General features: G+C 45.5%; 1 protein-coding gene across 2 annotated transcripts in view; it reads right to left on the bottom strand.

The window, feature by feature from the left end:
* MDN1 (midasin AAA ATPase 1) overlaps window positions 1-22,277 on the bottom strand; it is a 143,740-nt gene that overhangs the window by 30,103 nt on the left and 91,360 nt on the right. For both annotated transcript variants that reach the window (XM_070796075.1, XM_019967352.2), the window contains exons 54-77: window positions 21,269-21,426; window positions 20,938-21,058; window positions 20,372-20,582; window positions 19,787-20,018; window positions 19,390-19,516; window positions 18,261-18,431; window positions 16,462-16,676; window positions 15,691-16,078; window positions 14,584-14,693; window positions 13,275-13,980; window positions 11,940-12,101; window positions 11,220-11,490; window positions 10,207-10,442; window positions 9,551-9,646; window positions 8,799-8,893; window positions 8,417-8,538; window positions 7,697-7,843; window positions 6,750-6,859; window positions 6,086-6,159; window positions 5,414-5,612; window positions 3,920-4,079; window positions 1,703-1,849; window positions 1,069-1,195; window positions 287-392 (exon numbers count right to left, since the gene is read on the bottom strand). In XM_070796075.1, the coding sequence (XP_070652176.1) occupies window positions 287-392; window positions 1,069-1,195; window positions 1,703-1,849; window positions 3,920-4,079; window positions 5,414-5,612; window positions 6,086-6,159; window positions 6,750-6,859; window positions 7,697-7,843; window positions 8,417-8,538; window positions 8,799-8,893; window positions 9,551-9,646; window positions 10,207-10,442; window positions 11,220-11,490; window positions 11,940-12,101; window positions 13,275-13,980; window positions 14,584-14,693; window positions 15,691-16,078; window positions 16,462-16,676; window positions 18,261-18,431; window positions 19,390-19,516; window positions 19,787-20,018; window positions 20,372-20,582; window positions 20,938-21,058; window positions 21,269-21,426 (4,491 nt within the window). The remainder of the gene's footprint in view (window positions 1-286; window positions 393-1,068; window positions 1,196-1,702; window positions 1,850-3,919; window positions 4,080-5,413; window positions 5,613-6,085; window positions 6,160-6,749; window positions 6,860-7,696; window positions 7,844-8,416; window positions 8,539-8,798; window positions 8,894-9,550; window positions 9,647-10,206; window positions 10,443-11,219; window positions 11,491-11,939; window positions 12,102-13,274; window positions 13,981-14,583; window positions 14,694-15,690; window positions 16,079-16,461; window positions 16,677-18,260; window positions 18,432-19,389; window positions 19,517-19,786; window positions 20,019-20,371; window positions 20,583-20,937; window positions 21,059-21,268; window positions 21,427-22,277) is intronic.

Genomic DNA, 22,277 nt, shown 5'->3' with positions numbered 1-22,277 from the left:
TGGGGTGGGGAATCTGAGGGTGGCATTCTCAATTTGAAGTTTTTCTTCCATAATTTTTCTTAAGGATTTGGACCTGCTAACAAACGGTGAGTAACAGAACTTGTTATCAAATGCTTTCTGGTTAAGCCCAACATTACATTGATTACATTACATTCTCAGGTTGATAACTGCAAAAAGCTCAGTCACCTCCAGTGATGGGCTGTGATCATGTGACCAGGTCTGAGGACGCTGCCCTGGATGAACAGGAGTCCCCAGGTCCTGCAATCCCAAGGCTCTATCATCCTACCTTGGCTGGAGCCGCCAGGACTGCAATAAGCCTGACGTGTCGTGCGAGAGAGCGATAGAAGTACTTCTGGCAGCCCTCCCATGAAGACGAGATTTCTGTAAGCAACCTGGAGAAGAAATCAACATGACGTAATTAATTAAAACCGTTATCTCCACCCCAGATCCTGAGGAGTCAGAAACTGGTCCATTCAGCCACAACCAGAAACCAAGAGTCTGATCAGATTTACTTCTGTGAGGACCCATTGAATCAAGTACTCATCAGTCCTTTACACAAAGGATGTGACAGTAACATGAGACCTTAGAAGAGGTTTGTGTATATGGCACACCTAAAAATGTGACCATTCTCTTACAGATTTTCATCTGTACCTTCAAATCAAGTGAGCAGACCTCAGGAAAAATCAAAGGGCCAAAAAAATAATGGGAGAGATGAACACGAGGAGGAAAGAGAAATGAAAAGAAGAAAATCAACAGTTACTAACACTTGCTTTAAATGCTCAAAGTGGTCCCTTGTCTTCCTCACCCCACCAGGCTCCCAACAGAGCCCAACCTTCCAATGTTTTACATTCATTCCTTACCTTTTAAAAGGGCAGAAGGAGAGGGAAGTTTTTTAAAAAAGAAAATTAACACTTACTAGGTGCTCACCACCTGCCAGTCCTGAGCCGGCACTTTTTAAAATGTTATCCTAATGGCAACACTGGGCCAGAAGTACTGCTACCCCTACTCTGGCAAACGAGGCCATGGAGGCTTAGCTGCCGTGCTCCATTTATAATTAAAAACACTAACCTAGAATCAGCCCCCTGAGTGCTGCTGACTATAGACAACGCGCTCTGGAGATCCAACGGGTGAAGATGGAGCATTTCTTGAGGGTTTTTTGTACGGGCCCAGGAAAGACCTTTGCGATATGACAAACCTAGGAAATAAACAGCATGTTTTTAAATAAAGAAACTCTGAAGAGAATGGATTAGCAATGCCACCGCTAATCAAAGTCATGTCCTGGGGAACAGCATCGCCCAGGACTCTCAGGCCCTGCCCCACACTGAGTGAAACAGAATCTGCTTCTGCACTTCAGCAAGATTCCCCAGGTAGTTCATATACGAGTTACTTCGAGAAGCACTGCTCTCTATGCAACGCTGGAAGGGTATGTGCGGTACAACAACTGGCGATGAAAATAAAACGCATGGTTTCTGAGAAACCTCATTGCAAAACTGTGAACCTCTCTGGGAGTCACAAATGGTTCATCACAGGATTTTCGTACGTGCAACTGCAACTCTCCGAATGGCATTTCCAAACCTTGCTTCCCACCTTATGTTTCGCACTATCGCAACTGTCTCTACAAAGTTTCCCCGAATCAGCCGTGTTATTTTGCTTCCTAAAAGCAGATGAGTATACTCCACTGAGTTTTCAGTGAAAACTGTACCAGTTTTTGTCAGGTGTTTAAAGAGGTCTGCTAAAGCTCGCTGCTTCTGCATGAGAATGTGCTTGGCTTCCGACCGCTGCTTCTCCTTCTCTGCGGAGGGGTCCACCTTTAAGCTCTGAAGCTCACTCATAAAGGAGATTACGTCGCCTGCAGGGAAGACAAGGGAGAAACATGGAAATCCCCAGGAATTCTTAATATACTCAGATTACCCAAGACCAAGGACATTTTGGAAACAAACACCAAGTGTCATTCATCTTTATATCTAACAGCCCTCAGCACTGGTAAATTCTCAATAACAACTGATGACACGCATGACAAGAGAAAAATCGGAAACAATCTATCTTGACAACAAACAACCCAAATAAAAGTAGCTAATCTTTTTATCCAGGGGTTTTATAATCAGTCAAGCAAAAAACACTTATTGAACATGGATCATGTGCCATGATTTACACTAGGAACTTTAAAACACTTGAATGAACTTCCCATAACTACAATATGAACTAGCTTCTATGCTGTACCATGTGCTTCGAAAACATTCTTTTAACCTGTACAGCTCCAGAACTTCTTTGTAGCCACTCTAAGAGGCTCAGAAAGTCTAGTCATTTTCCAAAGGCCATTCAGCTACAGAGCAGACTTGAAGCCAGGACTTGAACCCTGGCTGAACTGACTCCAATGCCCAGATTCTTTCTCTGCCTTCCTGAGTAGCCACAGGAACCGAGAACACGAAGGTGCTGCCAATCTGCCACAGGTAGTGTCATGTCCTGCCAAGTCCATGCCGAAGTCCTAATCTCCCAGGACCTCAGAATACGACTGTGTTTAGAGATGGGGCCTTTAAGGAGCCCATGAAGCCTTGTATGTGGACTCTAATCTAATATGGCTGGCAACCTTAATAGAGGAGACAGGGACACAGAAAAGGCATCTACAAGGAGAGAGCCTCAGAAAAAAACCAACCCTGCTGACATTCTAATCTTGGACTTTCAGTCGCCAGAAGTGTGAGAAAATCAATTTCTATTATTTAAACCAACTAAGACATGGCACAGCTGCCCCTTGAACAACATGGGTTTGAACTGTGTGGGTCCACTTATATGCGAGTTTTTTTTTTTTTTCAATAGTAAATACCTCAGGGCTTACGCGAGCCTGAGTTGAATGAATTTGCGGATGTGGAACCATGGACACAGATGACCGACTCTAAGTGACACTTGGATTTCCCAGCTTGTGAAGGGGTGACGCCCCCAGCGGTCAGCTGTACTTTGCTAAGGCAGCCTGAGCAGATGAACGCAGGCGGTCTAGCCCGTCAGGTGAGAGCCCACACACTGCACACAGCCAACACAGCCGGCAGGAGAGGTCGCTGTGCGTCTCCCAAAGGGCGCACCTGGGATCTGTAGGCCATTCACCCCCATCATTAGGCACAGGCAGGCAGGTTATCTTGAAAAATGGATATTAGGCTATTACTCTAACAAGTTGGTTTTTACTTTATTTATCTGGCTGTGCCAGGTCTTAATTGCAGTATGTGGGATCTAGTTCCCTGATCAGGGATCGAATCTGGGTCCCCTGCATTGGGAGCACAGAGCCTTAAACACTGGACTGCCAGGCAAGTCCCACTAACAAGTTTTTTTTTTCTTTTTAAATATATTCCTGAGGTCAGACTGCAGCCTTACTGGAGAAGGACCAGCTTGACTGTGACCCCACACTCGCTGGGGCTGGGTAGAGGTGGAGGAAGTGGTGAAAGGCTGCCAAGGGCCCAAACAGTCTATTAAGTTCTGGCTCCCCTTAAGTTGCTGATACACTGCAGAGTAAGAACAACCAGGGAGACAAGATTGCTATGGCTCTCCGAAGTGCAAGGAAAAAGAAAGGGACTGTGGATGAACTTTTCTTCTCCTTTAACTCAAGAGAGACAACATTCTGAGAGGTGGTGACGGCATCCAGACTCTAGGAAACCCTTCACTCACGTCCCTGACCAGGAAGAGCCGATGTGGACAAGGCTGCTGTAGAGAATGGCTAACACCGCTCTGGTCTGCACGAGAGGAGGACAAGACGAAAACCATGATGACCATGTGTAGGGTCTCAGCTGACTGTGTCTGGGTTTTGGCTGGTTTATAACCCACTTGCTTCTTCAATTACCTGCTCTACACTACTAGGACACAATTAATCCCAGCCTTCCTGGGCCACCGGGGATACTTCAGAAAGCAAGCCTCCTCAGTCTGGGCATGCACCCACCAGTGAACTGGTCGAGGCCCTCCACGAGGCAGGGCAGGGGGCTTCCCTGGATGAGCGTTAGGCACATCTTCCTCATGCGTTTCAGGAGTTTCGGCAAGCGACGCAGAAGGGCCCCCTCCGAGGGGAGAGGGGCGCCCAGACACTGCTCTGGAACAGCACCCTGTGAGATAGAGCACAACAGTCATGATACATCCCCACACGGGTGCTGAATTAAATGTCATGCCCTCCACATACCCGGCTCAGCAACAGGAAGCTCCCCTTGCCCCATCTCTGAAGTCTCACAAGAATAAATAAAACATTACCAAAGGTAAAACAGCACGTGCCTCAGGTGCTTAGCAGAGTATGGAGCTGGTGTGCGAGGTCCCCGTCAGGGAAGCCCCTGACCCCACTGCTCCCAGCACTGCCTTCTGCGCTTGTCATGAGAGGCCGTCCTGCTCCCTGAAGGCAGGACTGGGCAGCGTAACTGCTGCCTCTGAGATAATGTGCAACGCTATGCTTCGCAGACACACAGGCAGGGCTAACCTGACCACCAAATCCTACTTCAGCCACTGTCTCCCATCACCCTCTAATTCCTGACACTTCAAATACCAGGATCCAGATACTAGGGAAGGCAGCAGATGAAAGGAAACTAGGCAAAGGGAAAAGCTTTTGTCTGTCAGGGCCACGGTTTTACTACTTTTTTTTCCTGAGGAATCCTGAAATTCTTAACTCAATAACAAAAAAATTTGATTAGCATTATGAGTGGTGAGGTGATGAATACAATCAAAAGAAGATAAATTTGGCAGCCATATCATTTGTGTGCAGCCATATCATAGCTGGACGCTCAATTTCTACTAGCTTTCTGAACTATTAAAATATTTAACACAGCTTGAAGAATTGCATTGCTAACTCTCTAGACCCAGCGTGGAAAGCACAACATGATGGCAAAAGCCATCACAAGTGCTCCCCACACCCAGTGACTCTGCAACAGGGACACCCTCCTGTCACAGACCTGCTCACTCAAGGTCTTGATAACTGTTTCCATTTTCAGGAATTTGGTAAGCCAGTTCTTAAGTCTTGGTACTTGAAACTGGCCGTGATAGCAGTTCACACATTTCCACACCATGGTCATCAGCAACCACTTTAAGCAGCACGTCACTACACATAGTCACTCCTGGTGTGTGCAGCAGCCTCGTCACGTGGGATCCCAAAGGCAGCTTCCATGCCCTATTCCTAAGCTGATGCTTTAAATCTTTGCTTACGGGTAAGTGAACTGTTCACAGATAAGTACATCGGTTTTGTACACAAGCCCATGTTAAGCTTCCAGCATGAGGATTAACACTTTTTGCCTTACTAGGCAGCAGGGTCAGAAAGACAAACACCACACCGCCAGCCCAAAGAGGAAGATTTCAAAGGCATTCCCTCACCTAGCTCTGAAGGCACGTCTCCCACAGAAAGCACAGACCCCGTCCGACCAGCTCAGGAAGAAGCAAACACCATCCCGCGAGCTAATACCTGCACAGCTGCTGGCCGGGCTAACAGGGTCTCCCTCAGTACCCTGTTCAGTCTCTGAATGGGGGACTCCTTACTCGCGGCGGCACCTGTCGGCCTTGGCAAAGAGTCCGGCTGCTCCTCCTCATCCCCCTCCGCCAGGGATGACCGGCAGGGTTCGCTCAGGACAGCTTCAAATTTCTTCATGAATTTAAAGAGGGTTCTGGCCCCCAGGTAATGGGAGATAAGGGCAGGGAAAAGTAAAAATGGAAAAGTGAGAAAATATGTAAATGACATAATGCATACACAGGTAACTTAATAACTTGTACCTCTGGTATACAACGAGTGTCCTAGAAACTCATAACTTTTTGGGTTTTTTTAAAGGAAAAAGCATGGCAGGTATTCTAATCTCAACTGAAGCCAGGAATGGTGGGATCACTTGGCTGAAGGTGAGCGGGTGGCAGAGGACTCGACCTTCAGCAGCACACAGACCACTCTGCCTCCAGACACATCAGTTCCTCCAGCAGTGAGACTACTTTGGGTGGGAGGGGTCGTGCTGTGCAGCCAGAACAGTCTAGTGTTTTTTTTAGCAGATTTAAGGTAGCACAAGTCAGGCCTTTGTAACAATGTAGTCATGCTGTCTATCATTCAAAAATTCTGAGTTTTGGCCACCCCCTGTTTTAAAAGATGAATTACCTGTGTGTCTTTTCCACAGACTGCTTAATAGACCAGAAGCTGACATCGTTCCACTTGGATATCTTAACAAATTCCTGTAAGATAAATGAAGCTCAAGGAAGGGCTTTACAAAGGTGGTGTCATTCTGTTTCTTTCTAGATCACCCGTGTCATGACCAGAGCTCTCTTCATCCCTAACACAGAACAGTGTGTCAGTGAACAAGTAAGACAAGTCTAATAAAGGGATGTGTGTTTGTCTCAAAGGGATGGAAAAAAGTGCTGCTACAATCAGTATGTCACTGTGTACTCCAGCATAAACCGGCCTTGGTTCCACAACCACTGAAAGTATCAAATATAGGATCACAGCCCACAGACCGACACCAGGTGGCGCTCCTCTGAGGTGGAAGAGGGAGCCACCCACCGGCTGTGACTGGGGAGGGGGCCCTAACAGTCCTCCTAGGCGCCTCTGATGGCTGCTACTCCATGGAACCCTCACACACGTGGCCAGGGCACCAAAGGAGCCAATGCCACAAAACGCAAAACCTGCCATCCTGCTTGGCTGCTGCTATGCTCCCTTCCGTTCCTCAGAGCCCCTGTTTCACTGTTAATCGGATTAAAAACAGAACTGAAAAAGAATTTGCTGCTTTTGTTCTCCCAAGAGTGATTATGACTGCTGTTCATCTTACTTTAAGCTCTTTTTCCAGCGGGGAACGAAGTTCCACAATTTTGGCCTGGACCTGGTTGAAGAATTGCTTGTAATAATGGTACAAGTTCCACAGAACACTGCAAAGTGCATCTGGAAGAAAGGAAAAGGAAATGAAAACACCACACGTGCTGCTGGCTTCTCCCTCGGGGCTGCACACTCCCTCGTTACTCTCTGGGCCACGACATCACAGTACCCATAGATTACGTAACAGCTCGTCGGGGAGCCAGGCTTAGCGGTTCCCAGAGATGCAGGCTGCCAGCACTACCCTATTTTTTTCATTTCAGTCTGCAGTGGATATTTTCTCCAGTCGCACTTTTGTTCTTAAAGAAGGCATACTCAGATGTTCTACCAAACTCACAATTTCCAACTCTTTCTCAGAATTTTACTGTAAAGTCAGCAGAAACTAAGCCTGTTTTAAAAGATGGCATATTAAGAGCTCACCTTGACTACTCATTCACGTAAATCTATACCTTACGGTGACACTTTTATCTAAACTGCTGTGGTCAGGGATGGTAACTGACAGTAGAAGTTTTATGTGCAGTTGCTTGATATGTGGCAGTGCTCTCCTGAGATCAAAGAACCTAATTATAGCCTGGATCAAGCAGAAGCTTAGCGGGACATATGCACCGTCTAGACAGACAGACGTGCTGCCTCAACATGCCAGCTTCTAGGATCTGCATCTGTTGATTTACCGCTGCCACAGTTCACTAGCCAGGGATTCAATTATAACCAGTCTGCACTTGATTTCAGTGTTTTTCTCTTTATCTCACCTGAATCACATTATAGTAAAAGACAACTGAAAGTGTCTTGTTTAAAACCTGGTATGCAATAAGACACCTGTCTCGAGAATTCAAAGCCTAATCATTTTAACAGCATAGGGTAAAATTAAAGAAAAAAATTTTTTTACACACGTATGTATATCCTTACCTTTTCCTTCGACTTGTGGCATCAGCAAGACATGACAATGGAAAACCAGTAACATCTGAAGTCGTATGTGGAACTCCCCCAGTGAGGATCCTTCAATAAATGCTTGTAATGTGCTGACCAGCAACATCAGGGTCATCTGTTTGTCATCTTTAGAGATTCAAAGAGGAAAACACACGTGTGTTTGCAACCATCACTCCGTGTCATATTGCACACAGTCTACTATGAGATCCCCGAGGGACACCAGTTAACGTGACGTTTGGAGTGAGGACCACAGCTACATTTCAAGCTGGTTTAAAAATGGCAGCTGCACTAGCAGTATATGTGAAATGCACACATGGCAAACGAGGAATTATAAGGCCCTTGTTCTAAGCATGAGATGAAACCCTTTTAACTCAAGCATTGTAACTACTACCTACCAAGACAGGAACTTCCTCTCTGACTTGTCTCATGGACACAGAGAATAAGGAAATCTTATCTTATGACTAGCTCTCTGGACTCTGGATAAGTCACTTTAGCCTCTCTGACTGTCATCATTATTCTCAGTAAAAAAAGAACTACCCAGCTTTTTCGGTTGACCTCGGGAACACCGGCTGTCACTTAACATGTCCTGTGTGAAAGCAGTGGGTGGAGGACAAGGGAGCAGTAAATCCCAGGCTCTGCAGCACTTCATGCTTAGCCTGGACCCTCTACATAAGCAGGGAATTCATGGTCAGGTGTTACCTTCCTGTTCCTCTGTTTGTTCCTGCATGTGCTTCTCCAGCATCTGGTAGATGGAGAACCAATGCTTGGTGGATTTCTCAGTGTGGCGCTTCATGGTATTATCCAAACTCATGGACCAACAGCTGAAATGTGGGAGGAGAGACCAAGGAGGCATGTAAGGAAACCCATTCAAATATGTGAAACCTTGGAGGCAGGAGCTAAATATTCACAATTCTCTCCTCCTAAATGAAGATGGAGAAGCTGCCAGTCTGCTGCCTCAGAATGCATGCTGTTGTCTGGTCTCCAGCTGACACATGACATCAACTCTGAAGGAACAACCCATCCAAAGACCATGTCCCTACAATGTAAGTTCAGGAGGGGGAGTGACAAATGAATCACTCACTTCAGTTCCAGTTTACGCCAACGGATGATCAACTGACTGACCAAATCAAGATGTTTCCGCAGAGACAGGGCTCGACTTGCATTCTCCTCCCAATCCTGACAAGACACAGAAGAAATTCACTACAGCCATTATTCAGTCCCTTGATCACCTCCTCCCTCAGGAACATCCTTAACTTTTCTTAAGCAAAGACCACTGGGACCTTAAACAACCTCTATACTGATGTACCAGGTGGCGCTAGTGGTAAAGAACCCACCTGCCAATGCAGGAGACATAAGAGACATGGGTTTGATCCCTGGATCAGGAAGATCCCTTGGAGGAGGAGATGGCAGCCCACTCCAGTAGCCTTGCCTGGGAAATTCCATGGACAGAGGAGCCTGGTGGGCTTCAGTCCACAGGGTCACAAAGAGTCAGACATGACTGAAGCAACTGAGCATGCATGCATGCACCAATACATAACCATCCTGCTTATCCAGCCTGGAGATCTTTCTGGTTACCTGACGAACCTCCAGCTGAGCAAACAGCACAGGATTTTGAGACCTGAGTCTGATTCTCTGTATTGTTAGTCACGTGACCCCCCTTGAAGTCCAGAGCCCTAATCTGAAAATCAGGGGAGCACCAGCCACTTCAGAGGCTATGAGAGGACTGAGGGGGTGAAGATGCAGACACCCAGCCAGTCTGAAGGCCAACTGGAATAATAAGAGAATCTCTTCAGTTGATGACAAACTAAAATGAGGACTAGAGAATCCTCTTACCTGTGCCTTTGCCAGAAGGATCTCTAAGCCATTCAGGAACTTTGAGATGGGGCTGGAAAGTGGGAAACTACAGATTCGGTCCATTACAACCAGCAGCTGCAGGGGGGAGAGAAAAAGATCTGGGCATGCTCACAGGGCTATCAATTGCCCACAGTCAGAGGGTACTGAAGACGGGCCTATTTCACGCAAAGGCCCTGCTTCACAAGCACCCATGAATGCTGTGGGTAAAACTCCAGGGCTGCGGATCCTGCCCAAGATAAACACTTTCTCTGCTGTATTACTCTGGAAGTGAGACTGAGTTTGATAAGGTAATTGCTATTATTACTGTTATAAGTTATTACAGAATTAGCTGAAGATCACAGAGCAAGGGTCTGAGTTAAAACTACTAAGCTTAAAAGAGCCAGACCCTTGTTTACATAAGGATGTGTCTGAATAAAGAGCAATGCAGCAGCATTTCATATGTGGATGACAAACCCTGAGCAACAGATAGAGTAAGTGGAACCTCAAACACCATTCACAAGCAGCATTACAAACGTGAATATTCATCCTACAGGAAACAGTGCCTCCTCGAAACGTGTTCTGTAAAACCTGTGTCACCACTGTGCAAGTCAACGCACCTGGGACAGTGAGAAGTGGCCTCCCCACCACCGCCCTACCTGCTCAAGCGCTGGGTGCTCTGGCCAATCCTGCAGCAGCCGGTGAACAGCCTCTGAGAAGCCTTGAAGCACGGGCTGGCAGTGCCGAGCTTCTGGAATGTTGGGGTGATGGTAGAAGTCATAGGGCCCGTCAGGCTTCACCATCAGGTCTGAGGTCACTTCCCCAAAGAGAGTGTTATGGGACAGGGTGCAGGCCAAAAGCTGGCTGCCCAAGAGCTGGTCATTCAGCTCAACTCCTGTGAAGTTATTAACAAGATCACAGTAGAGTTGGTGTCAAGTTACAAGGATGTTAGAAACATACTCAGAAACAAAGAATGACTGGGACTGAATGAAGCAGACATTGCAATGCCATTCACCCCCAAAGCAACACAAGCCCAGGACACTGTGACTCTAATTATAAGTGGTTGTCACCAAAACCTGCCAAGTTTCAGGATACACAGATACTGCCTCCACATAATCAAAGAGGGTGCAGTTTGGTTTGAAGGATTCAAATTCCCAGTTTGGGGGGCTCTTCGTGGCAGAAATGAAAGATTCCTTCCTACTTAAACCATGGTGTTTTGTTTTCATGAGATATAGAGGCAGAATGAAAGCTTCCTTCCTACTTGCATGGAGCAAATCATGAGGTTACATAGGAAACTGCATCAAACCACACCCTGTGAAATTAATTTCTGAGTTCCCAGGCTACTCCCAGCAATACATGATTTCATTAGAAAAGCACCAAAGCTGTTAGAGGGAAATTAGAAATAACATGGAGAAACAAGACCATTAAAACTAATGGCATATCCTTACTTTCTTAATCCCTTTAACCAAAGTATTCAAAGGATGAGAAACCATGGTTATGGCAGAATTTTACATTGATTTTGGAATTAGCTTTAAGTCCCTTAAGTTAAGGAAACGCCATCAATTCGAACTTAGCAAAAACAGGGACGTAGCAGTTTTAATTGTTCCCGAAGCAGCAATCACATCGACTCATTCTGATTTCCCAAGAGCTAAAGAGAAGTAAACCACCATACCCATCAGGGGGTAGAAGTGTGTCACGAGAGATGCCCCTGTCTGGTAGCAGGACAGAAACAGGCTGAGGTAGTGCTCTGTCCCGTGGGGTGGCGGACTCTGCTGGTACCAGAGGGATCGGGCGAAGCCGAGGCACAGCTGCTGGTGGATGCGCATCACAGCCTGCATGGAACTCTGTGACAGGACGGCGGGGCCAGGGGTGGCCTCCTCCTCTTGCCCACCTGAAGGTCCCTTCTCCTCTAATGTGGGTTCTACCAAAATATCTGCAAAGTCCTGTAAATAACATTAGAGCAATTGAACTTGTGAAAATCAAAATCCAGTTCTGATCAGACTAAAAGCAATGGGGAGGAATGGAGTGTGAATCATCAAGAAGATGAAGTAGCAAATTATGTGCATTAAGAAGTTATTTTAAAAATTACAAAATCATTCAAAGGGAATGTAACAGCACCTAACAAAGTGTTGCAGTCAGTTATAGAGTAAATCCTAAGAGTCTTCATCACAAGGAAAAAGATTTTCTTTTATATCTATATGAGTGATGGGTGTTCACTATACTTATTGTGGTAATCGTTGCATGGCAGATAGAAGTCAGATCCTTATGCTGAGCACCTTACACTCAAACAGTGCTGTGTGTTAATTATATCTCAGTAAAACTGGAAGGGGGAAAAAAAAACCCCAGCCATTCACAGGTGAGGTGTGTGGCACCAGGGGAGCACACTGCCCACCTTCTCGTGCAGTGGGAACTGGCTCCTGAAGGCCCGCTCTTCCTCTTCCTCCTCGCTCAGGGCTGTCCTGGGGGTCCTGCCCCGGTACCTGTACAGGCTGCTTTCCTGCTCCGCCTTCTCCTGGGCTATACGTTCTTGCTCGTCCCACTCATTGATGATTTCCTGAAAAATCACACATTCCAGCAGAAGCTTATTTGCCTTTGCTCAGGCACTTACAGTGAACAAAGGCAGGATTTGTTATCTCTTTATTTCCCATGAAAACAAAACACCAGGGTTCAAAACCAGATAAATGACAACGTCCAAGAAACTAAATTCCATGTAGCAGAGAGTAAATGGGCTTTGTTTTCAAACCATGTATCTGTAGCAAAATGATTTTCCTAAATTCTCCCTTGCTATATTGTTACAATTTTGCAGGTGTGAAAATCTGCAGGATTGGGGACCTGCTGTGAGGCGTGGGTGGTGCTCTGTATTAGGGGTCAGCAAAGTGGGCATGTGATGCAGACTGCACTTGGCCAGCACCTCAGGGAGATGGATGCCCCATGGGTTCGGAAAAGAGAAAATAAACTGGGGACTGGGTGTTCTTGGGGAACCAATCAGGCAAAATGGCCATACCTTACCAGACATTTCCTAAATCCCCTACCACCTCTAAAGCCCTTTAAGTATTGAGGAGGGCTGAGGACATGAGCATCCTCCGTTCAAGAAGACAGTTTGTATCAGAAGCCTAAGCAAGCAGTTAACCATTGTCTCAGTAATTCTGCTTTCTCGAAATTTTACCCAAAGATCTTGCTTTAAGACTTTTCTTAGAACGGCACTGGTTTGGGTTTTTTTTTCTCTTCTAAATTAGCAAAAAGACTTTACATACAAATGTAAATATTTAGTGATAGGAATAAACCAATGTGCTAATAGTTCATATGGTTCACATGGCTTTAAGTGGCAGAATCTAACAATTTAGCTTATACTTATTCTTTTAACTGTCTACAATGAGAACAAATTGCTTTTGTTGGTAAGGGAGAAAAGCAGAAGTTATTTTCTTAATGTTAATAAAAGTTGATATCATTACATGGCAAAACCCATTGTAAACAAAGTCAACACCAACAAACTAGGAGAGACCACTTGCAATGTGCATCAGGCACAAAGGACTGACGTCACTAATAATTTTTTTTGATCTCTTAAAAACAAAAAAGGCCCCGAAACCTGACAATTAAATGTGAAAAAGCAAGAAACAGCTACTTGATCCCCACTCCCTAACCACACGATCTCATCTACATTGGGCACGGCAAGTGTCCTCCAGGCACGCTGCTTGTGTCCCTGGCGCCCTGCTGGAGGTGGGCTCACCTGACATGCATGTCTGAAGAGCTGCAGGGCCCGCTGGTCCAGCTCTCCCTTGCACAGCACGTGGGAGCGCAGGTATAGGAGGGCGTTCAGCAGCAGCTGTTCTCGGCTTGTGCAGGGGCTCTGGCCCTTCTCTTCCAGCTCCCGTCCTCCCGAGCGCTTGAGTATCAGCTTGCTGAGGCCACACAGCACCTCCTCCGACTTCACAGAGCACAGAGCGTCTGCGTGGGCATAGTAGGTAGGGAAGGCAGGGCCCACCGATGGGAAAGCCAGCAGGGATGTGGCCAGGGCCCCCAGCCTGTCTGCGCCAGCCAGGCCACCCTGGAGCGAGGCATGGACCTCGCCCGCCACCAGCCGCATGCCGTGCTGCAGCTGTAGTATGGAGGCCTGCAGCGGGGCCGTGGCGTCTGGGTACAGGGCAAACTCCTCGGCCAGCCGCCTCCGGAACTGATGGTGCGACTGCTGCCAGGAGGCCTCCTCCTTCAAAAGGTTCTGGGCCACCTGGGCGGCCCGAGGTCCATCCGAGCGCAGGGCCTGCAGGAGCCGCGTGAGCAGATCTTGAACGGCGGTGGCCTGGGCAATGCTACTGACGTAGTGGTGGATTTCCTGCACCAGGGCCTCATATGTAGGCAGCGGGGGCCGGCAGGCCTGCTTCTTGGACAGGCTGCAGATTAAGTTCTCCAGCTGATCAATTCTCTGGCGAAGCAACCTAAAGGCAAATCAACACCATATGCAAATTCCATTAAAAGCAAAATAACAAATCTAGACTGAGCTCTTGGGAAATGGAAGGCATTTCAGATTCTGAGGCATACAATGATGAAATACTGACAATTACAATGAGAATGGATTATACATCTACAGCATTTACCGTGTGTAACCCATGTTGTCAAGCACTCTGGATGTGCATCTCATTGAAGCAGGCACTATCATCCTGCTTTTACAGACAGGGCACTGCAGTGTAAGGCACTGAGTGGTCTACCCAAGGTCTAAAGCTGGTGGAACTCAGATCCCACTAAATAGTACTTCCTAAGATAACAGATCCCCTGGTGCCCGTCATCGCACCCAACTCCTTCCACACTGAGAGCAAGTTCTGCTTTCAACCTTCCTGGCTCCAGAGAAGTCCTCCCACTCCTTTCACAGAGTATATTTTTCCTGATTATAACTGGGGCTTTGGGATCTACTTGCTAATAGAGCTCACATATGTAGAGCATAGCCTCAGGTTAACACTGTAATGACACTGCAAAATGTCTTTTTAAAAGAAGATTCTAGCTGATAATCTCAAGTTCAAATAATCATCACTCTACAGTGTTACCTGATGTGAGGGTGAGAATGACTGAGGATGACTTCATCTTCCAGGTCTCTTCCAGTCTGCAGCTGGAATGAGAGGTTCCGGGTCTTCCACTCACACTGCAGCTGGTGTAACTAGCAGAAAAGGAGAGACTGGTCTGCTGCGCCCAGCTAGGACCAGGCCTGAGACACACAGCCCTGAGGGAGGGTCGCTCCCTGGATGGAAGGAACCTGGGTTCCTGAATGACACAACAGTTGTGGGGTGGGTTCTGCTCCACTAATCTGGACCACTCACCTCAGAGCTGTCAGGTGAAAAGAAACTATCTCACTGATGCCAATGAACTACTGAATCTCTGCTACTGCAGCCTGCCCTTCACCCCAACTAATTTAATTTTCCTTCCTCAAAATATAGGTCCACTATAACACCATTTAACATACTCAGTTCCTGAGCTTGGTTGGGAGTTCAAATAGCAAGAAGTATATCACCCTATCTGAATCTACCGAATTCTTGAGTTTTGGATAACAAACACCAACAGTTCAAAACCTAAGGTCTACTCGTTGTTGTTTAGTCACCAAGTTGTGTCAGGTTTTTTGTGACCCCATGGACTGTAGGCCGCCAGGCTCCTCTGTCCATGAGGATCCTCCAGGCAAGAATACTGGACTGGGTTGCCATGCCCTTCTCCGAGGGATCTTCTTAATTCAGGGATCAAACCCACGTTTCCTGTGTCTCCTGCACTGGTAGACAGATCCTTTACCAATGAGCCACCTGGGATGCCCTTAAGGAATACTATACCCTGTCTAAATAAGTTACTCAAATCCAAATACCCAAAACTTAATCTAGGTAGAGGGATCCAGATGGTGAGGGATACTATGAGTGTCTAGGAGAGCCTATCTGTCAGTGGCATGTAACCAGCATGGTGGTTATATAACCCCTTGTGGTGCCTGATCCTACTCGGAGGAACCCACAGACAGGACAACACAGTCTTTAGAGCACACTCCTGGAATGTCGTAGGGTAGCTTATGCACATCACCCCCCTGTGCTCTGAGAATCCAGAAGGGAATAAAAGGAGTAATACACTAAGCAAAGCCAGCCCGTCAGGATGCAGCCCACACTCCAACCCTCCTTCCATACCTCTTCCTTGGCGTACTTGAGCTTGTACTCCCTCTTCACAGCGGGGTCAAAGCGCGCCTGGGGAAGCCAGGTCTGGATCTGGAGCAGGCCCAGGCTCACCCACAGGCTCCCACGGCGGGCTGGCTCGGGCAGGTCACCCTTGCCCTCCACCTCCCCGAACAAGTGGCGCAGAGAGGTAAGCAGGAGACACAGCAGCTCCTTGGGCAGCGCCTCTTGCCTGGCCAGGTCCCCAAGAGTCTCACCCACGTGCTGGAAGGCCTGGCTATCCCTGAGCAGCAGCTGCCTGCAGTTGTGCACATGCTCTTGCTGCCGGGGCTCGGGGAGCAACTCCGCCAGGCCGGCCAGATGCCGGCACAGCACCAGGCCCTGGAGCTGGGCATCAGTGCGTCTGCAGGGACAAGGGAGCACTTACTGGGGTCTGCACTGCAGTCACAGCATTTCTTTCTTACACTAGCATTCGTCCTTCCAGAAAACAGCAAGGCAGACTACACTGCTCTCCAGACTACACCTGGAGATGAATTTCTATTCTCGATCTGATATGGTTTTCTAGGCACCACCCTCTTGGTGACAATACACTGAGAGCTGGCAGAGGGGCTGGCCAGCTCATAGCAGTCTCTGTCATGGACTGAAAACCTGCTCATTCAGCCAAAAAACACCTTTCCTCAACCCACCGGAAATAGCCACTACCCAAACAAGCTCTGACCGAGGTCCCCATGACACACCCTGGAGGAAAAATGGGAGCTGTACCGTCTACCCAGGGAGAGGGAATACCTGAACTCTGCCACCACCGGGACAGCCATGTTGGTCCAGAGCATCGAGCTGACATCCCGGAGCTGCTGGCACCTCTCGACCCACTCCCCCAGGGTGACGTGCGAGGACGACAGGATGGGGAGGCCGCTCACATCCCAGGGACTTGCTCTACAGCTGCTGGTCACGATCTCAATGCAGCATTTGGAGAACACGGCTCTACTGAGACTGCCGGGACCCTGAGGGAGGGAGAGGAGTCAAGTTAACTTTTAGAAATTAACTAACGGGGTTTCAACAAGCAGCACTGGGGCACCTCAGGTTGTCAGGAACAGGTAACCATCATCCTGAGACAGGACCAGACTGGCAGAGTGGGGTCGGGTGCAGTGGGCCCTTCAAGGACTCCATTCTCTATGAACGAAGAGCAGGGGTTGCTTTTGTCAAGCAGGAGAAAATCCCTCACACCTAGGCATCAGGAAGACCACTTGTGCGGCAGGACTGAGGGCACACTGCAGGAAGGTGAGACTTGGAGGCAGGGGAAAGTGTTGGAAAACAAACAGATGAGCCAGAGGGACAAGCCTCTGTTTCCTGGACTGTTAACCTGGGACACAGGAATAGTGTCCATGACAACAGGTTAGGGGTGAGATCCACAGGAAAGCAAACCTCGACTGCATGCAACTCTTGGTGATCCGTAAGGTTTAACACTAAAGGCTTTGATATATCTTATACTAAAGGAATCAATTTTGATATAGGAATGGAACAGAGCTGAGTCCTACACCCATGAAAACTTGTGAGAATAAACTGCTATGTCAAAAGTGGTGAAACTAGTGTTGTTAATACTGCTTTTGGATATATTTGTTTGTAGAAGATAAAAAATGTACATCCCTACCTCACAAAAGAAGATATTCTGATGAGACTGACATACACATAAATATGAACAAATGTTTTTAACTCTGGGTAGTGAAGAAAGACTTATTTAAAAGCATATCAAAGCCAGAAAGTAGAAAGTGGCTGGTGTATTTGAAAACTATAAAACGTGTGTGATATAAGAAAACATCTTCAAACCTGCAAGACAATAGAACACTAAAAATACATTTCCAACCATGTTAGGTGAAGGTTTAATATGCATAATATATAATGAGATCTTCATTAATAAAATGACGTTTAATGATCCTTTTTAAAGAAAATGGGCAATAAACATGACTGGAAAATTCAGAGAAAGAAATAAAAACAAACAATATACATATGTAAAGATGCTCTATCTCGATAAAAATCAAAGGAATACAAATTAAAACAAGTTCTAAAGTGAACGACTGGTAATAATTCAAAGTATTAATGATACCAAGTGGAGCAAAGATATGGAAACACAGGATATGAGAAGTGATCCCTACTTCATGTCTTCCCTCTTCACCATCTCCTAGCAGGAAGAGTGAAAAACAAAACCTACTTCCCTAGATGTTCTGATAACATACATAAATCTCTTTAAATGTGCAGACACTGTGGCCAAGGGTTAAATCCCAAGCCTTATCACAATCCATGGAAATAGCAGATAAGTAGACAAAGGCTTATACAAGGGTAGCTGATGCAGGGGTGCTTGCTATAGGAAGCAAGAGGATAGGCAAGAAATCTCAATGCTTATCAATAAGAAAGTGATAAAATGCTTTGCAGCACAGCAGTACAGTGGAATATCTTAAAAAGAATAAGCTGGGTGACACGTGCAAATTTTCATGACATACTATGTGAACCAAGGAAGTAGCCTTGCTTTTGATTAGACATGAGAAATTTTTTCTACTGTCAAACATTTTTATAATTTTCTGCCAACAAACCTTTAATGTGGGGTCCAGAAGAGATCTGGGTGTCTCCCTCTGCTGTTCACCAGGCAGAGGGTTCCACGTCAGCCAGTACTCTGGATGTGTGGTCACGGTGCTGCTCCAGAAGGACGTAAATGTGGAATTAAATAACTCGGACCACAAAGAGATCCTTTCTTCAGCAGTCATCTAGAGATAAAGAATTAACCAGATAAGAGAGTATTCGAGAAAGATTCTATAAATCCAGTTATAAGGTCTCTGTCTTGTAACATCATCCAGAACTAACATGGATTTAAAGATTATTAATCCTAGTGTTTCTGATTTTCTGCCACCGCAGTCATCATAGTCACATTATTTAACCTATTTATACTTGGATAAAACACGAGATCTGATTTTGTAAGAGTGCATGCTGCTGCTGCTGCTGCTGCTGCTAAGTCACTTCAGTTGTGTCCAACTCTGTGCGACCCAGAGACGGCCTCTTACCAGGATCCTCTGTCCCTGGGATTCTCCAGGCAAGAACACTGGAGTGGGTTGCCATTTCCTTCTCCAATGCATGAAAGTGAAAAGTGAAAGTGAAGTCGCTCAGTCGTGTCCAACTCTTAGCGACCCCATGGACTGCAGCCTACCAGGCTCCTCCATCCATGAGATTTTCCAGGCAAGAGTACTAGAGTGGGGTGCCATTGCCTTCTCCAAAGAGTGCATGTGAAAATGTAATTAAAATAATCACATAATTATGTATCAAAATAAATAAATAAAACATTATCCAGAAAAATTTAAGGTTGTACTAATGAAGTAATAGTAACTACAATTTACCAATATTCATATTCAACAAGTTACTCTCTATGGAAGAGTAAAAAACACTGATAATACATTTTTGAGCAAATAAAATAAAAATTAGCAAATATTTTAGCCTTATTTAACTGGAAACCAAATGGAATGAAACTGTGATAAGAGCAGGAAAATGTCTAGACTATTACTGCAAAAAACATTCAAAGTTCTCCCCTTTGAAACTTAATTCAGAAAAGATTAGTTTTACAACATGCAATTTTTAAGATTATTCTGCAATGTTCTGCAACCAGTGTGCCACAGAAAATCTAATCAGTTCACAGCGCAAAGGAGGCTTTTTAATTTTGACTTTGATTTTTACCTCTGGATGGTGCACTAAGGACCAAAAGTCTCGAAGCTCTTGAGGAGCAACTGGTGTGTGCTTAAGACAAAATGTGATGTGACGGCTTATCTCCTCATCTATCTGAGGCTGCTGGTGTTTGCTTGACCTGCTCAAGAAATAGAGAGGGGGAGAGAGTGAGCTGTGGGCTTTCCATGCACTGTTAGAAAACTGCCATGGAAAGGGAGATGGAACACACACAAAATAGGCAAAGAATCAAGAATTTCTGGCTTTCCAAAGTGGCAAATGACCTCCCTCTGCTTCAGCAACTACTCCCCCTCAAGACATGGCTGTGCTTTGTTTTTAATGTAGGATACACAGAATAACCTTCCAAGAAAATAAGCTGCCCCAAAGGAAAAAAACCTGAAGGATGGCTCACCTTCTCAGACAAGCCCGTGTCATAAAATCAGCTGTGACTTTATACTGCCAAAGCACAGCCAGGTATTCCATCACAGGCCACAGCTGAACACTCCTGGTGAGCTGGATTAAGGTGCTAAAATCTGGCTGCAACAGGAAGGAAGCTTCACTGTGCTTCTTCTCCAGAAAACCAAGTGAAATTCCTCTGGCTTTTAGTTCTAAATGCTGAGCATTCACAAGATTCTTCAATGCATCTGGACAAAAAGATACACAGCAGTCAGTGGCCAGGCTCAGACTCCCAACAGCCAGTTATGTGACTATGAGCTTGAGTTCAACTTCACCTGAGCTTGAGTTTCTCATGTGTTAAATAATGCTATTAATACCTGCACAATTCCAATGACAGAATTAAATAATGTATGTAAAGTTTAACCTTATGCCTGACACTTATTTAGTGGTCACTACAGTATTCGGGGTTGGGTGGGTGGGGGGGGAATAGAAGGAGAATATCTAAGGGAGAACTTTTTAAAACTTACAAAGAAAAAGAAAAAAACAACAACTTATTGGCTGCAGAGGACATGCTTAGAACCACTGTCAGCTAGCCACACACCTGAATCGACATCTTCCAGAACATTAGCTCGGAGGACCAACCCCCAGGCCTGGAGGAGACTTTTCTTTAATGTCCCTTCAGATGCAACCACTTGGAGCCGACTAATGTCTTCCTGCCATCCACTCTCCCCAAGAGCAGGCATCCACTCTCTGATGGTAAGAGCTTTGTTAAAGACCTTCAGTTGTGAAAAACACTCTACGACCAGCTCGTCCTGAAACAATAAAACCCAGGAGAGCCTATTACAGAGGAGAAAAGTGGTTTTCTTTAGAAGCCTATTCATGTCTGAAAAAGTTTTTATGTTTCCTCGATGCTTCTACAAACATAAAGTTGGTTTACTCCTATTGCTCTAAGGATATTTTACGGTAATAAACTTTTAAGTCTGCTCAACCTTAAAAGTCTCAAGACTAAGTAAAACAATAACACTTAACAAATCAGTAAATAGTGCTCATTGAACATTCAAAAATTTGCAGGCAGGGCTGAGTCTAGTTGAATGGCAGTGCCCACATTCCAAGAGAGCTTCAGAAGAGGTCAAACCTTTGTGTTTACTACATGGTTCCAGACTATACCTTAAATGGGAAGGGTCGTCCCAGGAACTTCTGCAACTTCTTTACACCTGCAAATCCACCAGTTGGGCTCTCCAAGCAATTCTGAATATGTTCTGAAACGGTCTGAACCTCTCTGTAGTATCTTTAGCAGAGGAGATAAAGGGGCAGAAGGGAGGTGAGGAAAGGGGGAAGTGCTGGATATTAAGGGGCACTGTATATACTTTATACTAGATTTACATTCACTGACAAGTCAAGGAGGGAGCAAACCAAAGTAGAGTAAGAACAAACACATTTCCTTTCCAAACATCAATCCTGTAGATACTGACGCTGTTTCTCTAAATACGAGTCTTACTTGTCTTCATGGTTCATCAGGAGTTGGGGGATCCGACAGACCAAATGTTTTAAAACCCAGTGCCAGTGAAGGGCGAGCAAGGCCAGGCCCGAGGCATCTACTTTTACTGTGTCGGCCACAGTCCAAAACCGGTCACGCCACCGCACAGAACCCAAGATCTAAAAACAAAGCAAATCAAGACTGCTCACAAACATCTCACAGTAAAGGACACAAAACACAGACGCCAATCGTTCACCAATACACAACGTATACATGTTAAAGATCTAGCATTTGACTGGAATATTTTTAGGGATATTAAGGCAGTCAGGCACTGTGGTTTCAATTTACATCTCCTTGATAACTAATGATATAGAAAATTTCCCAAGTTCTCAGTGGGCATTTCATTATCTTCTGAGAAGCATCTATTCAAATTCTCTTGCTCCTTTTTAAAACTGGGCTATTACTTTGGTTTAAACAATTTATATACAAGTTATAAACAGTGTCTCCTAGTGTTTTCATTTAATTAAAGCTGTCTATTAAGAAACAATTTTAATTTTGGCAAAATTGAATTCATCAATTTTTCTTTTATGAAGAATGCCCTGAAATATTTGCCTCAAGCTGTGAATATTTTCTATGTTTTCTTTTAGAGGTTTATTAACTTTAGCTTTTAGACATAGCTCTATAATCCATTTTGATGTTAACTTTTCTGACATAAGGCAGGGGTAAAGGCTCATATTTATAATATCGATATCTAGTTTTTTCATCACCATTTGTTAAAGAGCAGTTTCCCTCATTAAATTAATTCACCATATATTAACATTTGAGGGTCTATTTCTGAATTCTCTTTTATTTCATTAGTCTATGTCTATCTTTATGACAATAACTACTGTTTTCATTAATGTAGTGTTGTAATGCAAAAATCAGGTACTCTGAGTTTCCAACAGTGCTGTTCTTCTAATTATGTATTTTTATGGCAAAGTAGCAATGGCACCCCACTCCAGTACTCTTGCCTGGAAAATCTCATGGACGG

The sequence above is a fragment of the Bos indicus genome, chromosome 9, assembly GCF_029378745.1.
Source record: "Bos indicus isolate NIAB-ARS_2022 breed Sahiwal x Tharparkar chromosome 9, NIAB-ARS_B.indTharparkar_mat_pri_1.0, whole genome shotgun sequence".
Classification (NCBI taxonomy): Eukaryota; Metazoa; Chordata; class Mammalia; order Artiodactyla; family Bovidae; genus Bos; species Bos indicus.
Note: the sequence above shows the minus strand (reverse complement) of the source record. Positions and strands in the feature narration are given on the sequence as shown.